This window comes from Budorcas taxicolor, chromosome 6 (genome assembly GCF_023091745.1).
Source record: "Budorcas taxicolor isolate Tak-1 chromosome 6, Takin1.1, whole genome shotgun sequence".
In the NCBI taxonomy this organism is placed as follows: domain Eukaryota; kingdom Metazoa; phylum Chordata; class Mammalia; order Artiodactyla; family Bovidae; genus Budorcas; species Budorcas taxicolor.
This window is the reverse complement of record NC_068915.1, coordinates 61772848-61796901: the sequence shown is the minus strand read 5'-3', so window position 1 is coordinate 61796901 and position 24054 is coordinate 61772848. Positions and strand designations below refer to the sequence as shown.

At 40.5% G+C, this 24054-nt stretch overlaps 1 protein-coding gene across 1 annotated transcript in view; it reads left to right on the top strand.

Annotated features, from left to right (window-relative positions):
* ATP8A1 (ATPase phospholipid transporting 8A1) overlaps positions 1-24054 on the top strand; it is a 226498-nt gene that overhangs the window by 107946 nt on the left and 94498 nt on the right. Inside the window, exons 21-23 of the mRNA XM_052641830.1 lie at positions 2235-2319; positions 4882-5021; positions 22104-22242. Of these exons, the coding sequence (XP_052497790.1) occupies positions 2235-2319; positions 4882-5021; positions 22104-22242 (364 nt within the window). The remainder of the gene's footprint in view (positions 1-2234; positions 2320-4881; positions 5022-22103; positions 22243-24054) is intronic.

Sequence of the window (24054 nt, the reverse complement as noted above, 5' to 3'; positions counted from 1 at the left end):
AGTCAGACATGACTGAGAGACAAACACATTACAGTCCATGCAGAAGGCCACATTCTGCCCCCTGCTTTCCTTGATACTGCAGAGAAGGTAGAAAATTCCCCTAGTCTGACCGTCAGTTTCTTCCACTAGAATGCTTAATTACCTTGAGAGTTTAATCTCCCTAGCCTTATTTATTACTCATCACTTTTGTTTTCATGATTTTAATTTTTTAGTATTTTCTTAGTGTTTAAATGGCCTATTTTAATTTCACTGAAAATTTCACTAACCTCTGGGAAAAAACAGAGTTTGTAAGTTACACAGAACTCTCATTCTCAGAAAGGACCCATGAGGGGAAATTATCATTTCCTTTTGCTTTGCCCGCTTCCCATTTCACCACTGAGAAATGAAAAGAAATTCATAATTGGAGCCTGGAATATTGCATCTGTTCTGAGGTCACTAAGCTCTGTTTCTCTCAAGGGTTCTAAATCATACCTCACTAGTCTGCTTCCAACTCAGCTCTGAGACTTGAGACCCCAAAATGGGTAATACCACTGAGAAAGTAATTGCAGGTAAATGATTTATTTTTTCCTGGTCTAATAAAACCATGAAGGCCAAATACTAAAATTCTTAAAACATTAAACCCAAGCTAAAGAATAACTAAAGGAACAATAGGCCATTTATAACGGGGCAAAAATTAGAGACATGCAGTGATGCCTCAAGTTAAAGCTGAAAGGGACTTTAAAGATAATCCAGTAATTTAATTTTACAGACCAAGTAAACTGACTTTTAAAGCTAAAGTGACACAATCAGAAATATTCAGCTGTAAGGCATTGCTTAGTTTGTCCAATGTCCTCCCTGCCATAGCCACCAGCTTGCTCCATGCATTTAACATGTGTTTCTCAGAGTCTGTTCCTTTGTGGACAGCAACCCCATTAGATGCCCTAAGTCCTAAAAGGTTCAGTAGTTAGGTCTGGGCATCTATCAGCCCACTCCCTTGGAGCCACTGTGTGCATTAGCGTTTTGAAGGCTCTGAGGCACTGCAGCAGGACGTGCTCTTTAGCTTTGTTCTGACATTTCCCATGCTGTTTGAGTTCCGGACCATTCTTCCTCAAAGCATGGATGAATGCTGAAGCATTCTGCAAAATCTTTGGGGGGCAGTGAGGGGAGATCTAACGGCACATGACAGGTAAGTGAAGTATTGATAGAATATGAGATTTTGAACATTGGAGTAACTGGATTTATTCAGAAAGGAAAAGATGAAAATATAGGACTAGACCATCTTTCTTAGTGCCACAGGAAAGCAGTATTATTAAGGAAAAATATTTTGTGCTTCAACACTGATGCTAAATTGATTTTTTTAATAAATTTATTTATGTTAATTGGAGGCTAATAACTTTACAATATTGTATTGGTTTTGCCATGCATTGACATGAATCCAGCACGGGTGCACATGTGTTCCCCATCCTGAACCCCCCTCCCACCTCCCTTCCTGTACCATCCATCTGGGTCATCCCAGTGCACCAGCCCCGAGCACCCTGTTTCATGAATCAAACCTGGACTGGCGACTCGTTTCACATATGATAATATACATGTTTCAATGCCATTCTCCCCAACCATCCCACCCTCGCCCTCTCCCACAGAGTCCAAAAGACTGTTCTATACATCTGTGTCTCTTTTGCTGTCTCTCATATAGGGTTATTGTTACCATCTTTCTAAATTCCATGTATATGCCTTAGTATACTGTATTGGTGTTTTTCTTTCTGGCTTCTCTCTGTATAATAGGCTCCAGTTTCATCCACCTCACTAGAACTGATTCAAATGTATTCTTTTTAATGGCTGAGTAATACTCCATTGTGTATATGTACCACAGCTTTCTTATCCATTCATCTGCTGATGGACATCTAGGTTGCTTCCATGTCCTGGCTATTATAAACAGTACTGTGATGAACATCGGGGTACACATATCTCTTTCAGTTCTGGTTTCCTCAGTGTGTATGCCCAACAGTGGGATTGCTGGGTCATATGGCAGTTCTATTTCCAGTTTTTTAAGGAATCTCCACACTGTTCTCCATAGTGGCTATACTAGTTTGCATTCCCACCAACAGTGTAAGAGAGTTCCCTTTTCTCCATACCCTCTCCAGCAGCTAAACTGATTTTTTAAATACTCATTCGCTGCTAATAATGTTGCCAACATCAACTTTAGTCAATTCAAAATGCTTAGTTTAAGCGTATCATACCTTCTGTTTGTTTTCCAGGACACTGTAATTTATGACCGACTGGCAGAAACTTCAAAATACAAAGAAATTACCCTAAAACATTTGGAGCAGTTTGCTACAGAAGGTGAGTGTAATACAATAGTAAACATGACTCAAATGAAATGAAATCATATATTACTACTATCATATAGGATTATTCTTATTATTTTACTTGGAGATTCATAATGTAAGATAATAATAAATGTTGATCATTTAGATCTTACTATATGGTGTCCCTAGCTGTTATTTTTATTTTGCTCTCCTGTATTTATTAACATTTTGAAAGACTTTGTCCACACATTTAAGGAGATGTAGGGCTTATAAATCTGTTTGCTTTTTAGAATGGATACCATTTACAGTTTAAATACTTTACATCTCCAGCAATGAAGAAGGAAAGAAACAAGAGTTAAAGAACTGGATAGTCTAATCTGAGTAAGAAAGTGGAGAAGAAATAAATAAACCTCTATAACTACTGAAATAGTTCTTCAATTTAGCATTAACTCAGGACTTTTTATTAAGCCCCGGCCTCATGCCAGGCTCCATGTGAGGCCTGAGAATCCGTGGTAAACATAATAGTCCTGACGCTCTATTTGTACCTAAATGAAAGGAAATGAGAGTTGTTGGGCATCAGGGTCAGTTACTACAGGAATTTGTAGAATCTTATCTCTAAACTTAACAAAAGTCACCAGTACTGTATCTGCATTTCCCATCTAAGTTTTCACTCTGGTCTGCTTCTGCCGGAACTGTGGCTGGTGGCACCAAGCCTGACCTCTGAGCCAAACCTTTTCCTCTTAATCCAAGCAGCAAAATGATAGGAATGTTCTTTTAAAGCACTAGGCTTTGAAAAGCGGGGACATAATGAACCTTCTACCATTTCTCCTCGAAAAATGGAAGCGCATGGAGACCCACACATCTGTTGAGTTCAGATTCCACGAGGTACAACTTCCTAGGGGACGGCAGGTACAGCGTAAGCTAGCACATATTGCAGGCTCCTTTATTGAGGAAGGAGCGGGTTGGAGGAGCATCTTCCTTTTCTCTCGTTCTGATGTTAAGGATATTCTAGCTCCCAGACCAGTTCCAGCTGGCTTGGCCTCCACCACCACCCCATTCTCTCTGGCCCTGGGTAAGCAGCACTCGTGTACCATGGCTACCCCAGAGTAAGTCTCCAGCTGGCGGGCTTCCCCCATAGCTCAGTCGGTAAAGAATCTGCCTGCAATGCGGGAGACTTGGGTTCAGTTCCTTGTCGGGAAGATCCCCTTGAGAAGGAAATGGCAACCCACTCCAGTATTCTTGCCTGGAGAATCCCATGGACAGAGGAGCCTGGTGGGCTACAGTCCATGGGGTCGCAAAGAGTCAGACACAACTGGGTGACTTTCACTTTCACTTTCAAGTCCCCAGCCAAGTGTCCAGAAGGGAAACACATATCCCTAATATGGCCCAAAGAGTTAAGTTCTACTTGCCGTGGTGTGGCAGCGACAGTGTACTCCTTTCTTGGAACGTGGAGTCTTCCGGGCATTTTATGTCCTGTGTCCTCTGCTTCTTTTTCTGACGTGGTCCTGGCCGTATTTGATTTGTCTTGATCACTAACACCTAATTATTCTGAGAGCTAAACGGCCTTGAGTGAGAACGCTGTCGTCTTGGTAACCTAGTTAACTGCTTTTATCGTGGCTGGCAAATCTTCTGTTCTTCGTTTTTCTAGTCTGTAAACTTTTTTCTGCCTCAGGGTCACCTCCAAATGAGTTAGAAAACTGACAGGCTCTGAGTACAGGAAGCAGGTCACTTCAGACATCAGCTGCGATTGTTTGCCCAGGTGTTGCTGATGGGTATTCTTTTTTTGTCACTGTCCCTCAATTTTTTAGACTCTTTATACTACAAATCCACTGTAATAAATACAGTTGGAGGAAGGTGGCTCTCCCAGTACACCCCATTGGGGTCCCTCTATTCCTTCCTTCATAAGCATCTATGAAGCCCGTATTAATGAGCCGGCCACTGTGTTCAGTGCTGGAGTTACAGGTGTGAAGAACTCTAGGACCCTGGGACTCCAGAAGCTTCAAGCTCATGTAGGAGATCACAGAAAAAGCACGAAACATTGTCCTTCACACTACAGAAGTGTTGGGGTCTGGGTGAGAGGAGAAGGCTTCAAAGAAATGATTTTCAGAACTGAGTCTTAAAGTAGATGCAAGGCAGGCAGTGGAGGGGGATGAGGGAGGGTGGAATGGAGGGGGTGGAAAAAAAGATCAAGTTGTGCAAAGACCCTACCATGGAAAGTGGACGGCAGAGAGTGAGGTTGAGGGCAACTGATATGTAGTGACTGAGCCAGACTTTAGGGTTTGAACTTCATCCTGGAGAATGATTAATAGACTTCAAGCAAAGGAATAACCTTAACAGATTAGGATTTTAGAAAAGTTACTCGAGGCATGAAGGGGGGATTGAAAGAGCTGGGGAATTAAAAGCCAGGTGCCGGTGGAAAGGCCAGAGGACTGTTGTTGATACACAGTTGGCACTAAGGTTCCATCAAACTCAAGTCAGACTTCAGCATGCTGAATCAGTGTTTTTGAAGTGAGAGTTTGTTCAAAACAAATGCAAGTGTCAGATTTCTGAACAAAATCTTATCTGATGTTGCGGGGGGCATGCTCCCTTTTTTCAGGGTTAAGAACCTTGTGTTTTGCCGTGGCTGAGATTTCAGAGAGCGACTTTCAGGAGTGGCGAGCCGTCTATCAGCGTGCATCCACATCTGTGCAGAACAGGCTGCTCAAACTCGAAGAGAGCTACGAGTTAATCGAAAAGGTACAACTCTTCTGCTTGTGAGGAAAGTTTGATTTCCAGAAAACTCCAGCCTTGTTTCAGGGGGCCAGTAAAATAAAAATCAAAGTATCTTGCCACACCACTGTTGAATCTCCTCTGGTCTAAGCACTAACTCAGTGTTTTCCAAAAATTCTCTGGACTTACTTGGTATAGATTTTAGCTCTTTTCACAGTTTTGGAGCAAATTGAGGTTGATCCAGTCTAGCAAGCTGCTTGCCAACATCTTCCATTGCACCTTCATCGCACGCCCTCTCCCCACACACAAACATGCATAAAAGCTGCATATAAGTGTGTATAGATGCAGTGGGCTTCCCTGCTGGCTCAGACGGTAAAGAATCCACCTGCAATGCATGACACTCAGGTTCGATCCCTGTGTCAGGAAGATCCCCTGAGGGAAGGCGTGGCAACCCTCTCCAGTATTCCTGCCTGGAGAATCCCCATGGACAGAGGAGCTGGCAGGCTATAGTCCATGAGGTTGCAAAGTTGAGCAACTAAACACATAATATATAATATAAAATAATGTAATAAGTATACAGCTGTGTTACTCCATAACCAATAATAAAGAATGTACAAGTGAACAATCCAGTGCTTATACCTGGCCTGTCATTGTTCACTTAGATACATCCATCATTTGTACCACAACTATAAATATACTCTCTTTACTGATAAAGAAACCAAGGCTATTCAGCCAAAAAGCCATGGATACACCGTGATTGATGCTTCATAAACAGCAAGAAAGCTTGCTTCCTGGATTCGGAACAGCAAACATTTTTATGTTGTACTGACTGTGTGCCAGGTGCTATTTGGAGCACTTGAATCTTCAACCTACTTAATTAAAAACCTGCTTAATCTTCATAGCATTCCTTTGAGGTAGGTAATGTTAATTATCGCAACTGTATAAATAGAGAAATCAAGGCACCGGAGAGGACATTCCTCGGCACATAAGAATATAAGTCAGAATTCTTACTCTGGCTCAAGTTCAGGCTCTATAAGTTTCCATTAAATAACTTGCTACTTACATAACTCCTCCAGCTGTACTCCTGCTTGTGAGGCGTAGACTCAGGCTTTGCCTGTTCGCCACAGTTGATCTCAGCTTCAGGTGAGTCGTGGCTGACATGTTTTTTTTCTTCCTCCGTCAATGCACTTCCTGGTCCTTCCTGTCCCGAGTGGTAGCCAGCACTATGGATGCGTCCCTGGGCTCTCCCCACAGACCCCTCTCTCCCCACGTGCCCTCTGTTCTGTGCAACCCCAGGCCCGGAATGCTCCACCTGGAGCTGGTGTTCTCTGCTATGTGGTTACCTGTGACTCTCAATACTGCCCTCCTGTCTCCTCAGTAGACTGAGATCCCCCTAGAAGCTAGTTTGTTCCTCGCCCCTCCCTTATATTTGAACTTATTCTGTATCATCTTTCTTCCTCAGAAGACTTGGGATAGAATGTATGAAACCTTCCAAGTTGATAAACCCCACCTCCACCACCAATTTTAGATGTGTACACCCACCAGGAGACTTGTTATCAATCCACTTACTGAATTTCTCTCTTTCTTTTCTAATATTGTATATCTGCTTACGACTTTGGAATATCATGTAGTGAAATAAAATAATATTTTATTTATGAGACCATGACCATAATCTCTTTCATTGTTTCCAAAGTCACAAATTGTTTAAAAGCACTAATAGTATTACTAAATTTTAATCTTGGCTTTTCTTACTCTTTGAGAGGGTTTCCCTGGTGGCTCAGACAGCAAAGAGTCTGCCTCCAATGCAGGAGACTGGGGTTCTATCCCCGGGTTGGGAAGATTCCCGGGAGAAGGGAATGACAACCCACTCCAGTATTCTTGCCAGGAGAATTCTATGGACAGAGCCGCCTGACCAGCCGGGTACAGTCCATTAGGTCGCACAACTGAGTGACTCACACACACATAATCTTTTGAGAAATTAAAAAAATTACTCTGCTTGGAGATGATTCTTTTCCTCCTGTCTCCTTTCATACACAGCCTGAATATAATTTAGACTTTTCTCATGTGGCAATGATAGAATTAATATATAACAACTAACAATAAATATATTTTAAGTGGATTCTAACCATTAAATTTTGTTTCTACTTGAAACACTCTGGAACAAATTCTGGAGTTGAATGTTTAATGTGAATAATGTTTTTACTGAGAATGTCCTAGAATTTATAGGTTGAATTTTATAGATTTAACAGTTGTGTGTGTGTTTAATATCTGTTATTAAATTTTGACTTCCCTCTTTTAACTAAAACAGATATTCAACCTTTCTTCCAGCAGATGGCGATAGTGAGTCACATTGAAATTTAAGCTGCCTGGGGAAATCCATTACATATATTTACATATTTTTAGTTTACAGATACAGAAGTCTCTCTTAATACCTCTTACCTAAAATAAATGAAAAGAGAATTTATATCTAATTCCTTTTTTACTTTGTGATAAGTCATGCTCTCTTAATTTTTATTGAAAAATCAGAAAGATAGAGATTGGTTCAGCCAGCTTGTTCTGAATAAGGACTATATCCCCTGAATCTATAGTTTCTTTCAGTAATTAACTTAATTAACTTTCATTAGGTGATTGATAAATGCTAGCTATCAGGGATGCCCAACCAAATAAGGAATACTCTGAGTGTCATGGTCTGAACTAATTCCTCCAGGAAATCCAGGAGTGACCCACAAGCTTTCAGGAAGGTGGTAGTTTTTTAAATCAGCCTCAAAAGATTATTTACCCACTGAAGATGAGCAGAAGTCTTTTAGAAGAAAATGAATAGGAACAAGAACACAGAGGGGTCCCTGCAAGTAAAAGCTTTTCTGAAAAAAATGACTTTCCCAACCCTGATCATTTGGGAACTGTAGGTAGTCAGGGTGCTAGCATGTCTCCCTTTTGAGCTTCCATTCTTTATTAAAATCAGCTGGGGTTAGTATTCAGTGGAAGCTGTGGGGAGCTGCTGTCACACGTGGTAATGAGGCAGGTTCCAACATACCAGAGCAGATTCTGCTGCTGTGTCACTGACTATAAAGTTAGCTGTCATAGTCCTGAAAGTGAAAGTGTTCATTGCTCAGTTGTGCCCGAATGTTTGTGACCTCATGGACTGCAGCCCACCAGGCTGCTCTGTCCTTGGAATGCTCCAGGCAAGAATACTAGGGTGGGTAGCCATTTCCTTCTCCAGGGGATCTTCTGATCCAGGGATCGAACCTGGGTCTCGTGCGTTGCCAGTAGATTCTTTACCTTCTGAGCCACGAGGGGAAGCCCTAGTTTCGTCCATCTGGGCTTCTTCCTTGGCTACTTTAAATGAGACTTGTTTATTATGTGATCTGTTTTTCTTGTGATTAGGATCTATTTTTTTATATCGACCATAATATTGGGCTTTAGCATGTAAGCTAGTGACTTTCAAATTATTTTCAAGTCTCTCTTTTTTTAAAGAGTAGAACCTCTTTCCCAAAGTAAATAGTGCCTGAATATACTTACATATTTTTAATACGTAGAATATATAAAAGCAGAGCTGTGCTGGTTAACAAGTAGAGGAGTGGGGAGAAGCCCCAAACAGGCTCACCCCTGACAACCCTACCTTGCCCTCATCATGGTCCATGAGGGGCTTTTCAGGACTTTGAGACTATGGAGCACAGTTTGGAAACCAGATGATAGTCCTCTTTTCTGAAATTTTTTTAGGAAACATGCTTCTCAAAATTGGTATAGATACTTTCTCTCACTTTTCAACAAAAGATCAGGTCATCCTGTGGTCATACATATGACATTGCTGGACATATTTGAAATAGTGATGACCAATTAATGGTATTATGGCATTACATTAAAAACATTCAAAATACAAAAGATTTGTAGAGCTCTTCCTGAAAACAAGAATGTATTTTAATGTTACAAAATGAATGACAATTTTATAATATCTTTAAGGTTACATCCTGCTTTCTATGTTATCCCTCCAGTGTTTGTTCAAACAAGTAATTCCATTTTCAAATTTTAGTTAAAGCCTTTTTTCCCTTGGGGGCTTTGACTCCTAGCATAGTCTGAAAAAATATGTCCAAATAGGCCAAGAGCCTCCCAGGAGATAATGCCATCTGTCCTGTGGCAGTGCTTTGTGACATTTCTGCCCAGCGCATGTGAGCTCTGGAAGGTCCCCCTTCACCTCCAGGGTACAGTAAAGGAGAGAGAATGTGGGAGGCTGGACAAAATGCTCTTGATGGACTTTTCCCTAGTGACAGTCATAGTTAGAGGATTTAGGACTTTTACATCCATCTGTATAATGTCATCAACATCTCTGCTACACGGTTGGATAGTTTGGACTCCAGCACTTTCATTCAGATGTTAGACTTTTCAGGATTAAAGAGATCATTTCTAATGCTATGAGTTGTTTCAAGATGTTCCTGAAACATTTTTTTCTATTACTAAATAAAGGTCAAGAAGGTGACATTTATTACCGGGAAACCCAAGACATTCAGGAACAAGAAGGCTCGCATAGTTAAAATGCAGAAGGGATTATGAGAATCACATCATATACTTGAGCTGTCTTGACCCAGTTTGAGGATAATTGTAGCATCACTTGGGTTTTGTGGGCAGGAAACACCTTCCTCTCTGTTTATCACCACTTGAGAAAATTTACCGTTGTTTCATTTTTCAGACAACACACTTGACCTGCTTTACCTTCTTTAGCCTCTTTCTTTTGAAGGGCAGTGTATTTGGATTTATAATTTAGATTATGAAACCACTTATAGTGTTGGTCTGTGTCTTTAAATATTAGATTATTTTTTAAGTTAAGAATTTATTTATTTGTATTTTGTCATGGAGAAATTGCAAATAAACAACAGAATAATTAGCAAGCCTTATACTTCTTTAGCAATGGTTTCTCTGAAATGTCTCACCTTCTGATTGATCTGCTACTTCACATGTATTTCTAAGACAAAATTTATTTGCCTCATACACATAATGTGCTGATGAGTTCCTTTGAAAACTAGTAGTACAGAGGGGTCTGATCTTACCTATGGGGAATATTTTATAATTAAACCGTTGTTTGAAACATGAAGGTATTCCTTCATGGTAAATAGAGTTTTTGAAAAAATTTTTATATTTATTTGCTTCAATAGAAAATGCAATTATATCTTTAGCATTATGTGAATTGCCTTGTAGTCATTTGAGATGCTTACAAAAGCAACTTATTTATCTTGAGCATTGCAGAAAATAGTGAGATATATTATATAATACATGTCTAGATTGGGCAATGATCAAAACAGTATTTCCCTGATGATGACATTGTTCTTGTTTTCTTATATTTTGAGGCATAAATTGCAAAATATGCTTCTTGAAAAATGAAAATTTATGCTATGCTTCTGCCAAAGTTTGTTGGTTTTTTTTTTTTTTTTGGTTAATTATGGATCAGAGACGATCATTTTTGAACTTAATAGTAATCAGGAAACTACAGTTTTGGCAGCATTTAGCTCCCCTTTGAATCAAGCTATGTTGTGTATTATATGTACAAATTTTGTAATTCACAATTAATATCTATCCTCCACTAGACCGAAGCTTCATGAGAGCAGGGTCATTTTATCTTATTTGTCTCTGTGGCTCCAAGAACTGCCCGTCTGGCTGGTATTAATCACTGAAAAAATATTTGATGAATAAATGAATGAGTCAATTAAATAATTAATTCAAAGGCTAAATTTACTTAGTGTTTGCTTAACGAAAGCCTGCCTTCTATTACCCACATAGTGTGTGCTTTCTGCACGTGGAATATGTTGATTTCAAATGTGTTGTCACTAAGGATGTGACTTTAAGAATGTGTTAGAAAAGACAGATAAGGATTTAAAAGAATCCATTCATTACAAATTTAGACTCAGTCATAAAAAAAAAAAAAAACTTAACACCCTGTTTTCCAAGTTATTTAACATATAAATGTGGGAAGCACATGGTTGGAAAGATTCAACAACAAATGCCCCATGCCCCAGCGCTTGTCAGGTGCTGTTGTGGGCTCTGGGGGCATAGAAAGGAATAAGGATGGAAAAATCCTTGTCTTCATTTCAATGCTGAGAGTGAGGTAGTATTGAACACTGGAAGGTGTCATGGCAGACAGGACCTAGGACCCTGGGTGCTGTGACAGGCACTGAGCTAGAACAGCGAGGTAGTTAGTGATCTTTTTACATTATTTCCTTGATTCCTCCCCCTACATATGGTTGACGTTTCTGGGATTTTTTTTTTTTAAGCCTGCCTTGATGTGGCGTAATATAGATCAACCATTACACTCTGGTGACTAACAGCAGTCCAGCACCCTTCCCAACGTGTGGCGGCGAGTGGTGTAGAGGATTCCTAGAGAAATATAAAGCTTAATGAAAAACAGAACTTTTCCTGAACATTTATGACTGCCAAATTCACAGTAACTTCTGTATTCGCATTGAATGCTTTTTCAGATAAAACTACCCAGTTCTATTCTTAGTAGCTGCCAATATCACTTTCATTTGTACTAAAAACTGAAAAGTACTAGATGAAAATTTACATGATGTACTGGTGATTTCGTGGTTTCAAATTCCAGTAGTTTCCTGTTTTACTGTTTGCTTAAGAACATTTGCAGTCTGTCAGCTTATCTACTAAGGGGACCTGCCAGTTTTAGAGACTTTACTAAGCTCCACGTCCCCTGCTCCTCTGCTCCTTAACTTGATTATTTAGTTCCAGGGCTTCTAACATAGGGTGTGCAAAATGAGCCACTGGGGTAAGCAAGAAAATGTTATAACCTGTGTTTCTACTTATGTTTTATCTCACCTTTTTTTTTTTTTTTTTTTACAATTTGTTGTTACATTTTGCAATATGTATAATTTGTTAATATTAACAAAGCAATTGGGTTATACAAAAAGTATAGACATCCCTAGGTCTTAAGTAAGTACTCAACATTTTTTCCTACCTGACTGCTCAAATTAAAAAAAAAAGAGAGAGAGAAAGTTGAGATAAACAGTCAGTTTTCATCCTTATACTAACTCTAGTACAGCCATCTTATTAGCCTTGTCTTGCTAAGTGGGCTTCCCTCGAGGCTCAGTGGTATAGAATCTGCCTGCAATATGGGAGTGAGTTGAGTTGAGGTGAGTCACTAAGTCATGTCCAACTGTTGCGACCCCATGGACTGTAACCCACCAGCCTCCTCTGTCCATGGAATTCTCAGGCAGGAATACTGGAGTGGGTTGCCATTTCCTTCTCCAGGGGATCTTCCCAACCCAGGGATCAAACCTGGGTCTCCCGCACTGCAGGCAGATTCTTTACCGACTGAACTCCCGGGGAAGCCCAATGCAGGAGACCAGGGTTCAATCCCTGGGTTGGGAAGGTCCCCTGGAGGAGGGCATGGCAACCCACTCCAGTATTCTTGCCTGGAGAATTCCATGGACAGAGGAGCCTGGCAGGCTGCATTCCATGGGGTTGCCAAGAGTCGGGCACAACTGAGTGACCAAGCAGCAGCAGTGGCGGCATATCCAATAGTTGGCTGAGCAGGGATTCAAATCGCAGTTCGGTCTTAGTTCCAAATTGTATGTTCCTAATCCATATGTTATTCTGCTAGTGGTTTAAAAGAAAGCAAGAATGTATGTAAAACATCGGCATCTTGAAAAATAAAATGCAGCCACTCATATAGTTGAGTCATCATGAAATCAGCTGTTGGAATTGGGAGACATGGTGTGTTCAGGACCCGTCCGCTTAGGAAATGAGACAAGCTGTGTGTGCCCTATGTGATGTAATATACTCTATCCTCCTTCAAGGTGAAGGTGGGGATTTGCTTGTCATGATTTTCCCTCAACTCGTCTTTTGGAGTCTTCTTACTGAAAGTACTTAGTGTTCCCTTAGATCTCTAATCCTACGCTCCTCCTTTCTGGCGATCAAACCCTTATTATGAATGCTTTGCGGTAGACTTTCCACAATGGATTTTGCTGTCTTCTCACTCAGAGAAGATGGATGTGTTGTTTTTGCTGGCTACACCCAATGGCCTCTCAAATCCTGATTCTTTTCAGCTGGGTGTGTGAATTCTGACCTTATTTGGCAAGCCCTTGGCTGTGTGAGAGTTCAAATATGATTACTGTGGTTTAAAAAGCACCAAGATAAAAATTCCTTCTTGGCCTGGGTGGCACGATTTCTCCAGAACCAGGTCAATGAGGCATGCCAGTGATTTAACGCTCTTAGTCTAACCCAGCTTTAGCTGAAAGGACAGAAGTACAAGATTCTCTTCTCTTAAATGCAACCACTTTGTTGCGTGCAAAGTGATTTTGAGAAGGGAAGCCCAAGAGTGAATGATGTCCAGTGGAATGCAGCATTCTTGGAGAGCCAGCATTATGGAATGCCTCTGAGAGGCCCATGGCCATCAGGGACTCTGTATTCCAGAGCTTCCATATTTTAAAGCTAACAAGTGTGATGACTGCCTTAACCTCTGAACTGGTCTTGCACCCTCCGTTCTTCCCATTCCATCCCCAGTTGGCCACCAGTGAACTTTCTGAGATATAAATCTGATCCTGCCCCTCCCCTTCTGAAATTCTTCTCCAGATGCCCTGTGCCTTTGGAATCCCCAACATAAAAAAATAACCACTTTGATTCTCATTCCCTGCCAGCTCTTCCAGGCTCATCGTTTTCCTAACTTACTTTTCAGAGTTTGAGATGACTGATTCAATTTTATCATCAGAACAACCCTATTAAATTAATGTTATTTAAATCATCACATGCCTCCCTTCATTTATCGGTTCCATATTGACTAAATGGCAGCTTCTCAAACACAATATGCTTTAGCATACCTATGTCTTCGCACATGTGATGTCTTCTGTTTGGAATTTCTTCATCCATCCCTCCCCACCTCTCCCTAGTGCTTGGCTAAGTCTTAATTCTTCTTTAGGATTTAAGGTCAGATGTTAACTGATGTTGGATGGGTTTTTTGAGCCACCCAGACTAAGAAAATACTTATTTCCTGTGTTTATCTTTTGTACTCACAGAAAATTTTGTGTTTACTTTTAAGATCGTATATAGCATATAGTCATGTGATTGTTTAGGGAGAGTACTGTTTTTCTCTGACGGTAATCATATATTACAGTTGAGAGGCTTTGTCTGTAGTTTGGGATTGGAAGGAGAGAAGAGAAATGGGACCAGAGGACCTAAGGCCAGGCTAAGGAAGAAGGGTTGGAGCTGATCAGTCAGAGTGGAGGCCAATGCAGAGATGGGCTGCTCGCCACTATTCCACATCAAGGGTCTGCAAACTCCAGCCCAAGAACCACTTCCACCCATCACCTGTTTTTGTAAATAAAGTTTCGTTAGAACACAGCTCCACCCATGTGCTTACAAATTGTCTCTACAATGACAGAATTGAGTCATTGCAGCACAGAGTGTATGACCCTCAAACCTGAAAATATTTACCATCTGTCACTTGATAGAAGGAGTTTTGTCAGCCTTGCTGGAGATGAGCAGTTAGGTCCTCAAACCAGCAGCTTAGTTACCAGCGCACATTTCCAGGTTTCACCAGACGAACTCAGAGAAAAGCTCTGGGTATAGAGTCCGCTGATCTGTGTAATAAGCCCTTCAGGTAAAATATGAAGACCCCTGCTCTCCATTCCTACTCCTGTGGCTAAGTACTTGGGGCTTGATGACTGCCGGGCAGCAGAAGCTAGGAGAAACAGATACCATTGTAAAGCAAGGAGGGTACAGTCAGAAGACAAGGCAGGGAGCAACCCAAAGAACAGATTCTGAAGCACAAACCCCAAGAAAGGGACTCTGGTTGTGTCCCACTGTCTTGCCCAGAACGGCAAGGGTGTGTAGGTGTGTGAGAGAGAGACATTGCAGGCATGCATGGGTGGGTGGGTGTGTGAATGCAGGCATGTGTGTGTGCTTGGAAGGGAGTCCGTCCTAGAGTGTGAGTCTGGGGCATACAGGTGGAAAACAGGACTGAGGCTGAAACCCCTTCATAGAAACAGATTAGTACTAAGAACTGAGCAACAGAGACAGATATTTCAGAGTGTGACGAGTAATATAAGATTCTAACTTTCATTTAATCTCAGTCTCACTCCTCATTCCCTGCCCTGGGATGTGTATTATTCTTGGTATCTTGTTCTTACCCTCCCAGCTCAGCTGTACCCTGAGTCAGTCTTGCATAGTTTACTAACCCTCCCCACTAACTGAAGGAATCAGTGTAAACACTTACCAGTATCTGATATTTCTCAGCTATGGAAATGTTTCTTCATTCTCCGAATCACAGTCTTATTTTATGTTGTAATAAAGGTTACCAAATGTTACTAGTATTTATCCATATTTACTCCAGTGATAACATTTATTTGTCAGTATTATTTCTTTTTATTTGTCTTCAAAGAAACTTCTGCCAAATAGTCCATGTTGTAATCTGAAGCCCAAGTTACTATGCTTTTTCTCATTTAGGAACATATCACAAACTTTAAAAAAAATCCAAAATAGATCTAAACCCTGAGACAATATTTGTTAATGTGGAAAAAATCACTTTGAGGTTCTGTTATATAGTAAAATATACATGTATTGAGGACAAAATATAATTTCTAAATCTGTCATAATACATTTTGCCATAGTTTTTAAGTACTCTGCATGAAGCTTTTTATTTTTACTAGGGTAGAACTTTCATACTTTTATCTTTTTTAAAAAAATTACATCAGAAACATCTAAAACAGAAAATAAGATTGTTGAGGACTTTACTGGGTAAATAAATATTATTTCATAATCTTTCAGTGATAACTAAATCTATGTCAAATAGGTATCAACTGAAACCTTTATAACTTTTGGCCCAGTTACATTTTGAAAGTAAAATTAGTGTTTTAGGCTTTTTTTTTAATTCCGTAAAGGCCATGGGAATTTTATCACGTTTCAACACTTGCTGAATATGTAATTCCCATAGTGACCATTAGTGGCCATCTGTGTAAGGTAATACATGTTTGGGATGAAATTGATTACGGCCTAAACACTCTTGTGTTAAGATCAGGAAAAGCACGCAAAGTTCAAATCTTTTTTCCTAATGATGGTTATGTAGCTAAAGATATTAATTTCCAGAGACTGAACAGTCTATCACTCAAGATCTAATCTCACAACAAATGACATCGAAGCCAAAGGAAAGGAAGCCGCAGAGCCATCCACTAAAATTAGTAAGTGCCCTGCTCGAGGAGCTCTCAGGATACAGGGGAAATGAACAGGCTTTCAGATGCAGTGTCTCATTTACAGGCAGCAAAGTAAACCGCTGCAGTTTTGCTGAATATTCAGAAATGTTTCATTAGAAATTCCTGTTCTCATAGCCACCAACACACTGCACATTAGCTTGCTTATGACATTTCTCAACATGTACATTGCTGGCCCTACATCTTTGGTACTTTATTTTTGCCTGGTTTGAAAAATGTTTCCTTTCTACCTGTACAAAACCAGCTGCTTTCCTTCTTTCAAATGTGCTTTCCATACAATCTCCTCCCCCGTGCAGTCATTTTATTTTTATTAGGCTTGTTCACAGCAGTGGATACCCATGTACTTCCTGTGCTCATTTATCCCCTTAGAGTAGAACTAGAAAATATACAAATATATTTGTTTATTTCTAATTAATGTATTCACATCTTGGCTTTCATATTATATACCCCAGGGTTTTGTAAAATATTACCAAAAAAATTTTAATTTTTTGGTTTAAAATTTTTGAGAGCATGTATTACTCAACTATCTTCATGGGATCCTTTAAAAATCTTATCATGCCTTCTGCAGAATATCTAACATTTGAAAACAGCTCTGTCCTGGTCTTTGCTGGGATGTGGGCCAGAATGATTTAGCTACTAATGCCCTAAGAGTAGCTGAAAGAATTGATGAAATCATTGTCTCAGCGTTGAAATTCATCAATTGTGAGGCTAGCATAGTTGATGCTGAACTGGTCTTCCTTTTCATTCTTGAACTTCTTGATGATAATTATTCATCAGGTTTTGATAGATTTCAAATCTGCTTCCCATTAAAGATAATAAAGTAATGCCATGTTTTTAAAGAAGGAAATTTGCCTTCCTGTCGTATATATTATATACTAAGAAGTCATGCATCAAGTGCATCTAATAGCTGCATAAGTTATTTGGAGTATATTGAAGGGAAAATGGTCTAGAGTGCAACAGTACTTTAGAACATTTGGATCTGGGTGTTTTTGTTTTTTGTTTTGTTTTCCTTTGTCATTCACTCTCGGCAAATATATCAAACTCTGACTATCAAGGTTCTGGGGATACAATATAAGGATGAATAAGACATGGTCCATGCTTTTTCTTTCAATTTAAAACTTCACTTTCTTTATAAAAGACTCCCCAGAGCCCTTCTTCAGCATCACCTCAGTGTTTGGGCTTACAGGGTCTCCCTTGAGTCAGCACTTAGTGCTCAGGCCAGCATTCTTACAAGGAATATGCCCAAGACAGGGCCCTACCCTCCCTGTTGCCAAATTGAGACATCAGCCTGCAACCAGAGCGACAGCTCAATTTGTTCCTCTCCTTAATATTACTTAAGTAGAGAAGTACTTGAATAAAGAAGTCAGTACTAGCCCTTAAAACACTGATGCCCATTTCATTTACTTCAGCCAACATTTATGAGACTGAGAGCTGACTGTTGTTCTGGGCACCATCGTTGACCGAAGGGACAAGAATGGGATGGGCAATACAGGCAGTCTTGGTTCAAGCCCTGCCCTTCCATAATCTTACCCCAGTATGTCACTGTTGTTTATCATTGCCCCTATCTGGGCTTCTGTCACCTCAGTTGTAAAACAAGGAGCTTGGAGACATGGTCCCTACTTTTGAACAAAACTACCAGAGTCATACATTTAAGCAGCTAACCTTAATATGATAAATTAAGGCCTTCCCTGGTAGCTCAGATGGTTAAGAATCTGCCTGCAATGCAGGAGACCCAGGTTCAACCCCTGGGTTAGGAAGCTCCTCTGGAGAAGGGAATAGCAATCCACTCCAGTATTCTTGATTAGAGAATTCCATGGACAGAGGAGACTGGCAGGCTGTAGTCCATGAGGTTGCAAAGAGTCAGATACGACTCAGCAACTCACACTTTTACTTACAAGATGTGTAAAAATGGCAAAGCTCTATCAGAGCACAGCAGAGGGAAAAACTTGAGTTAAGAAGTAAATGAAAACTTCAAAAAAGCAGTAGCTTTTGAATTTGAACTTATAGGGTGAGCCAGAGCAGGGCAGTGGGGGATATGTTTGTATCTATGTCCATAAGTATACATGTAAATACATGCGTGTATGACCAACCTAGATAGCATATTCAAAAGCAGAGACATTACTTTGCCGACTAAGGTCCGTCTAGTCAAGGATATGGTTTTTCCAGTGGTCATGTATGGATGTGAGAGTTGGACTGTGAAGAAGGCTGAGCACCGAAGAATTGATGCTTTTGAACTGTGGTGTTGGAGAAGACTCTTGAGAGTCCCTTGAACTGCAAGGAGATCCAACCAGTCCAATCTGAAAGAGATCAACCCTGGGATTTCTTTGGAAGGAATGATGCTAAAGCTGAAACTCCAGTACTTTGGCCACCTCATGCGAAGAGTTGACTCATTGGAAAAGACTCTGATGCTGGGAGGGACTGGGGACAGGAGGAGAAGGGGACGACCAAGGATGAGATGGCTGGATGGCATCACGGACTCGATGGACGTGAGTCTGAGTGAACTCTGGGAGATGGTGATGAACAGGGAGCCCTGGCGTGCTGCGATTCATGGGGTCGCAAAGAGTTGGACATGACTGAGCGACTGAACTGAACTGAATAGACAAACAGTAACAGAAGCAGAAGATATTAAGAAGAGGTGGCAAGAATACACAGAAGAACTATACAAAAAAAGATCTTCATGACCCAGATAACCATGATGGTGTGATCACTCACATAAAGCCAGACATCCTGGAATGTGAAGTCAGGTGGGCCTTAGAAAGCATCACTACGAACAAAGCTAGTGGAGGTGATGGAATTCCAGTTGAGCTATTTCAAATCCTAAGAGATGATGCTGTGAAAGTGCTGCACTCAATATGCCAGCAAATTTGGAAAACGCAGCAGTGGCCACAGGACTGGAAAAGGTCAGTTTCCATTCCAATCCCAAAGAAAGGCAATGCCAAAGAATGCTCTAACTACCACACAATTGCACTCATCTCACACGCTAGTAAAGTCATGCTCAAAATTCTCCAAGCCAGGTTTCAGCAGTACGTGAGCCGTGAACTTCCAGATGTTCAAGCTGGTTTTAGAAAAGGCAGTGGAACCAGAGATCAAATTGCCAACATCCGATGGATCATCCAGAAAGTAAGAGAGTCCCAGAAAAACATCTATTTCTGCTTTATTGACTATGCCAAAGCCTTTGACTGTGTGGACCACAATAAACTGGAAAATTCTGAAAGAGATGAGAATACCAGACCACTTGACCTGCCTCTTGAGAAACCTGTATGTAGGTCAGGAAGCAACAGTTAGAACTGGACATGGAACAACAGATGGTTCCAAACAGGAAAAGGAGTACATCAAGGCTGTATATTATCACCCTGCTTATTTAACTTATATGCAGAGTACATTGTGAGAAATGCTGGGCTGGAGGAAGCACAAGCTGGAATCAAGACTGCTGGGAAAAATATCAATAACCTCAGATATGCAGATGACACCACCCTTATGGCAGAAAGTGAAGAGGAGTTAAAAAGCCTCTTGATGAAAGTGAAAGAGGAGAGTGAAAAAGTTGACTTAAAGCTCAACTTTCAGAAAACGAAGATCATGGCATCCGGTCCTATCACTTCATGGCAAATAGATGGGAAAACAGTGGAAACAGTGTCAGACTTTATTTTTTTTGGCTCCAGAATCACTGCAGATGGTGACTGCAGCCATGAAATAAAAAGACGCTTACTCCTTGGAAGGAAAGTTATGACCAACCTGGACAGCATATTAGAAAGCAGAGACATTACTTTGTCAACAAAGGTCTGTCTCGTCAAGGCTATGGTTTTTCCAGTGGTCATGAATGGATGTGAGTGTTGGACTATAAAGAAAGCTGAGTGCCAAAGAATTGATGCCTTTAACGGTGGTATTAGAGAAGACTCTTGAGAGTCCCTTGGACTGCAAGGAGATCCAATCAGTCAATCCTAAAGGAAATCAGTCCTGAATATTCATTGGAACGACTGATGCTGAAGCTGAAACTCCAGTACTTTAGTCACCTGATGGAAAGAACTGACTCATTGGAAAAGACCCTGATGCTGGGAAAGATTGAAGGCGGGAGGAAAAGGGGACAACAGAGGATGAGATGGTTGGATGGCATCACTGACTTGATGGACATGAGTTTGCGCAAGCTCTCAGAGTTGGTGATGGACAGGGAAGTCTGACGTGCTGCAGTCCATGGGGTTGCAAAGAGTTGGACACAACTGAGCAACTGAACTGAATGCATGTGCACACATCTGTGTTTGAGCATTGTGGCAGAGACTGTTAACTGGCTAATTTACTACCTATTCCTATCCCCATTCTGCCTTGCCACCTCCACTAAGTCTAGAAAAGTTAAATGTTAATAGTTAGGGATGGCCAGGTAGCGCCATCTGGCCAGTTGCTATATTTGGAAATACGCTGAGGAATGTTATAAACCCTTTTGCTCTTCAAATAAGAGATGGATACATTTGGTTTCACCTCATTCTTGTCTCACAGTGGTGGTTGTAGCTGTGACAGTTACATTGAGACATTGAGAGAGATCTAGAGAATGAGTGGAAATATAGTCAAGCCAACCATCTTTTGCCCAAAATACCCACTTCAGTACTAATGATGTAAGAAATATGGAACTTAAGCTACTTTTAGTCAGATTTTCCTATTATTTATAGCCAAAAACATTCCTAAGTAATAGACTCAGCAACTATACCCACACACACTCTCTCAATTTTACATGTTTGTATATGTATTTAACTTTATTTTCCATACCTACCAAGACTTGGGGCTATTTTTAGACTTGGGTTTTGATGAAAAGTAAATAGGACTTAATGTTAGAGAAAAAATAGAAAGTGGAATGCCTTCTTCGCTATTACCAACCCAGACACTATCCCTTGCAATCATTTCCCTTGTATCTGTTCTGTCCTTATCTGATAGTGGGAATGAAACATGAAGGCAAGCAGGAAGAGAAAGGTTGAGAAGAGAGATAAATGCTGAAGTAGTTCATTGTGGAGGTTAGGTTATGGGGAAAATGCCTAAGACTAGGAATTAGTTTGTTGTGGCTTGAAGAACACCATTGGGAAGGGTTCCCAACTGGTGACAGTGCCTGGTCACGTGACAGGTTTAAATCCTAGTCCGTCGTTGCACATACCTATGTATTTAGGACCAAAAACCCCATTACCTGTTTCCATTTGGCAAGCCAGGGTTCCCTAGCAGCCAGGAGATTGCTCTCCCTTTCCCTCCATTTAGGAAGTTGAGAGAAGAAACCATTCTTCTTTGTCCGAGATTGGAACAGCTTTCCACAGAGTGTTTTGGTTGTGTTCAGTCTTAAAGATACCATCAAATAAGCAAGAGATCTTTAATGGACTCCGACCTTCCACCACACAAACATGGAACCATGTGAAAAACACTCAGCCTGTTCTTTCTTTCAGAGATTAATGCTGTCACTTTGTTTATTGCGCCTTTATTCATCCTAACTGTATTGTGTGTCTACATTTCCTGACACTGTATCCAATTGTCATTTAATAATGTCAGCATGTAACTTTACTCTTTTTCAACCAGGTCACTTGGATTATTCTTCACTGTGGTGACCTTCCATAGTTTGTGTTATTTTTTCTCGGTAGCTGCCTGCTCCTATTTAACTGGTTTTGATTCCCTCCTACCTGTGTGTGTGTGTGTGTGTGTGTGTGTCTGTTTAGAATCAGTTCCTTACCTTAGAGGGGAGGAAGATAGCTTCAGTCTTCTGTCAGAAGTACTGGATGAGATTTAGGGATCCTTGAGAGAAAAAAACTCCATGGGATAGTTGGAATTCACACTGAATTCATGGATTATCATTTAGTCTCTGATTTTAAAACACTTTAATGTTTTGTTCTTAACAACTCGAAACCATTTTCTTAATCTTAAAAATGTTGCTGCTCTTTTTCTTCAGAATCTTCAACTACTGGGAGCTACAGCCATTGAGGATAAATTACAAGATCAAGTGCCTGAAACCATAGAAACTCTAATGAAAGCAGACATCAAAATCTGGATCCTTACAGGAGACAAGCAGGAAACTGCCATTAACATTGGTAACTCACCTAGTTTAAACTGTTTGTCATGGTGCTTTTTAACATGTTTTGATACATTTTAGAAGATAGATTTGAGATATTTCAAGATTTGGAAGATTTAGTATTTTGAGATTTCCTTATTTGTAGTTCCACTCAGCTTATCTATTTACTTATGGCCCCAGAGCCCCCTTTAAAGATGCAGTGATGATGTATACAGCCAAACTTTAGCTCTTGCAGCCACATAGTGCCCTCTCTCACCTTTGAACTCTGCCTGCCGCTAATTCACCTCCATAATTGACACACGGGGATGAACTTTCTGCAGTTGTCTGCCAGAGTCTGGAGACTAGGATTATGGCAAGCATGTATACTGACACTTGTTTATGTGACCAATGATTATTTCTAAGATAGGAAGTAAGGTTTTGCCAGTTTTCATTGATCTAACAATTAATTCTGATTTTACAGAAAGAGGTTATATTCGTCAGCTCGGGCTGCCATAATAGAATATGGCATATTAGGTGACTGAAGCATCAGAAAGTTATCTCTTCACAGTCCTAGGAGCTGGAGTCCCACATCAAGATGTCAGCAAGTTGGTTTCTCCCGAGGCCCCCCTCTTGCTTGCAGATGGTCACATCCCTGTGTGTCCTCACCTGACCTCCCTGTGGATGCTCACAGAGCGCCTGGTGTTCTGTCCTCTTCCTATAAGGACACCAGTCCTGTTGGATGAGGGATCACCCTTATGATCTCATTTAACTTTACCTCTTTGAAGACCTTGCCTCCAAATGCTGTCACATTGGTGGTTGGGGCTTCAACATATGAACTGGTAGGTGGGGGCACAAGTCAGTCTGTAACAGAGGAGAAAGGTAATGTTTGCCGGTAGAGGCCTGTAGTATCAATAATGTGCAAGAAAAATAGTCATTTTCCCCCCAAATTCAGCAGTAGTATGTTGCCTGACACTGTGAACCCTGACATCAACCTCTGGATGATACTGATGATACAAATTACACACAAAACTCTCTCAAAATTAAAGAAACCATTTCAGGAGTATTCACAAACTAAAACCACATTTTTTGAAAGTCATTAAGTATCATCTATGTAAAAAAAAAAAGTGAACGTGAAGGCGCTCAGTCGTGTCCGACTCTTTGCGATCCCATGGACTGTAGCCTACCAGGCTCCTCTGTCTATGGGATTTTCCAGGCAATAGTGCTGGAGTGGATTGCCATTTTCTTCTGCAAGGAATCTTCCCAACCCAGGGATCGAACCCGCGTCTCCCACATCGTAGACAGATGCTTTACCATCTGCCATCTCAGCCAAAAGGCCGAGAAGCAATAAAAGATTTTAGCTAATATTCCTTTTAGAAATGTGAGTAATCAAAGAGTATATTCTGTGATAAACACTATACTTATAAATACAGTATTTATATTAAATAGTATGAATACTATAAATTTATAGTAAGTTCATGTTAATAGGGGAAAATTAATTTTTAAAAGAAAACTAGGACTTCCCTGGTCATCCAGTGGTTAAGACTCCACACTTCCACTGTGGGAGCATAGATTTGATCCCTAGCCAAGGAACTAGGATCCTGCAGGGCACAGGGAACAGCCAAAAACAGGGAAAAAAAGAAAAGAAATCTAGCCAATAAAATTTAAACCTACAAGCCAAGCAAGTTGTTAATTTTGATTATAAAAATTATCACTGGTGTTAGAGACAAAATGAAAAGAAGATGTATGAGAATACAGAATTCTTTAGAATCAGGAGACCTGGAAAATGCAAATATGATAAGCACGCAAATAAATGCAAATAAGTGCAAATGCAAATAAATAAGCAGTGTAACGG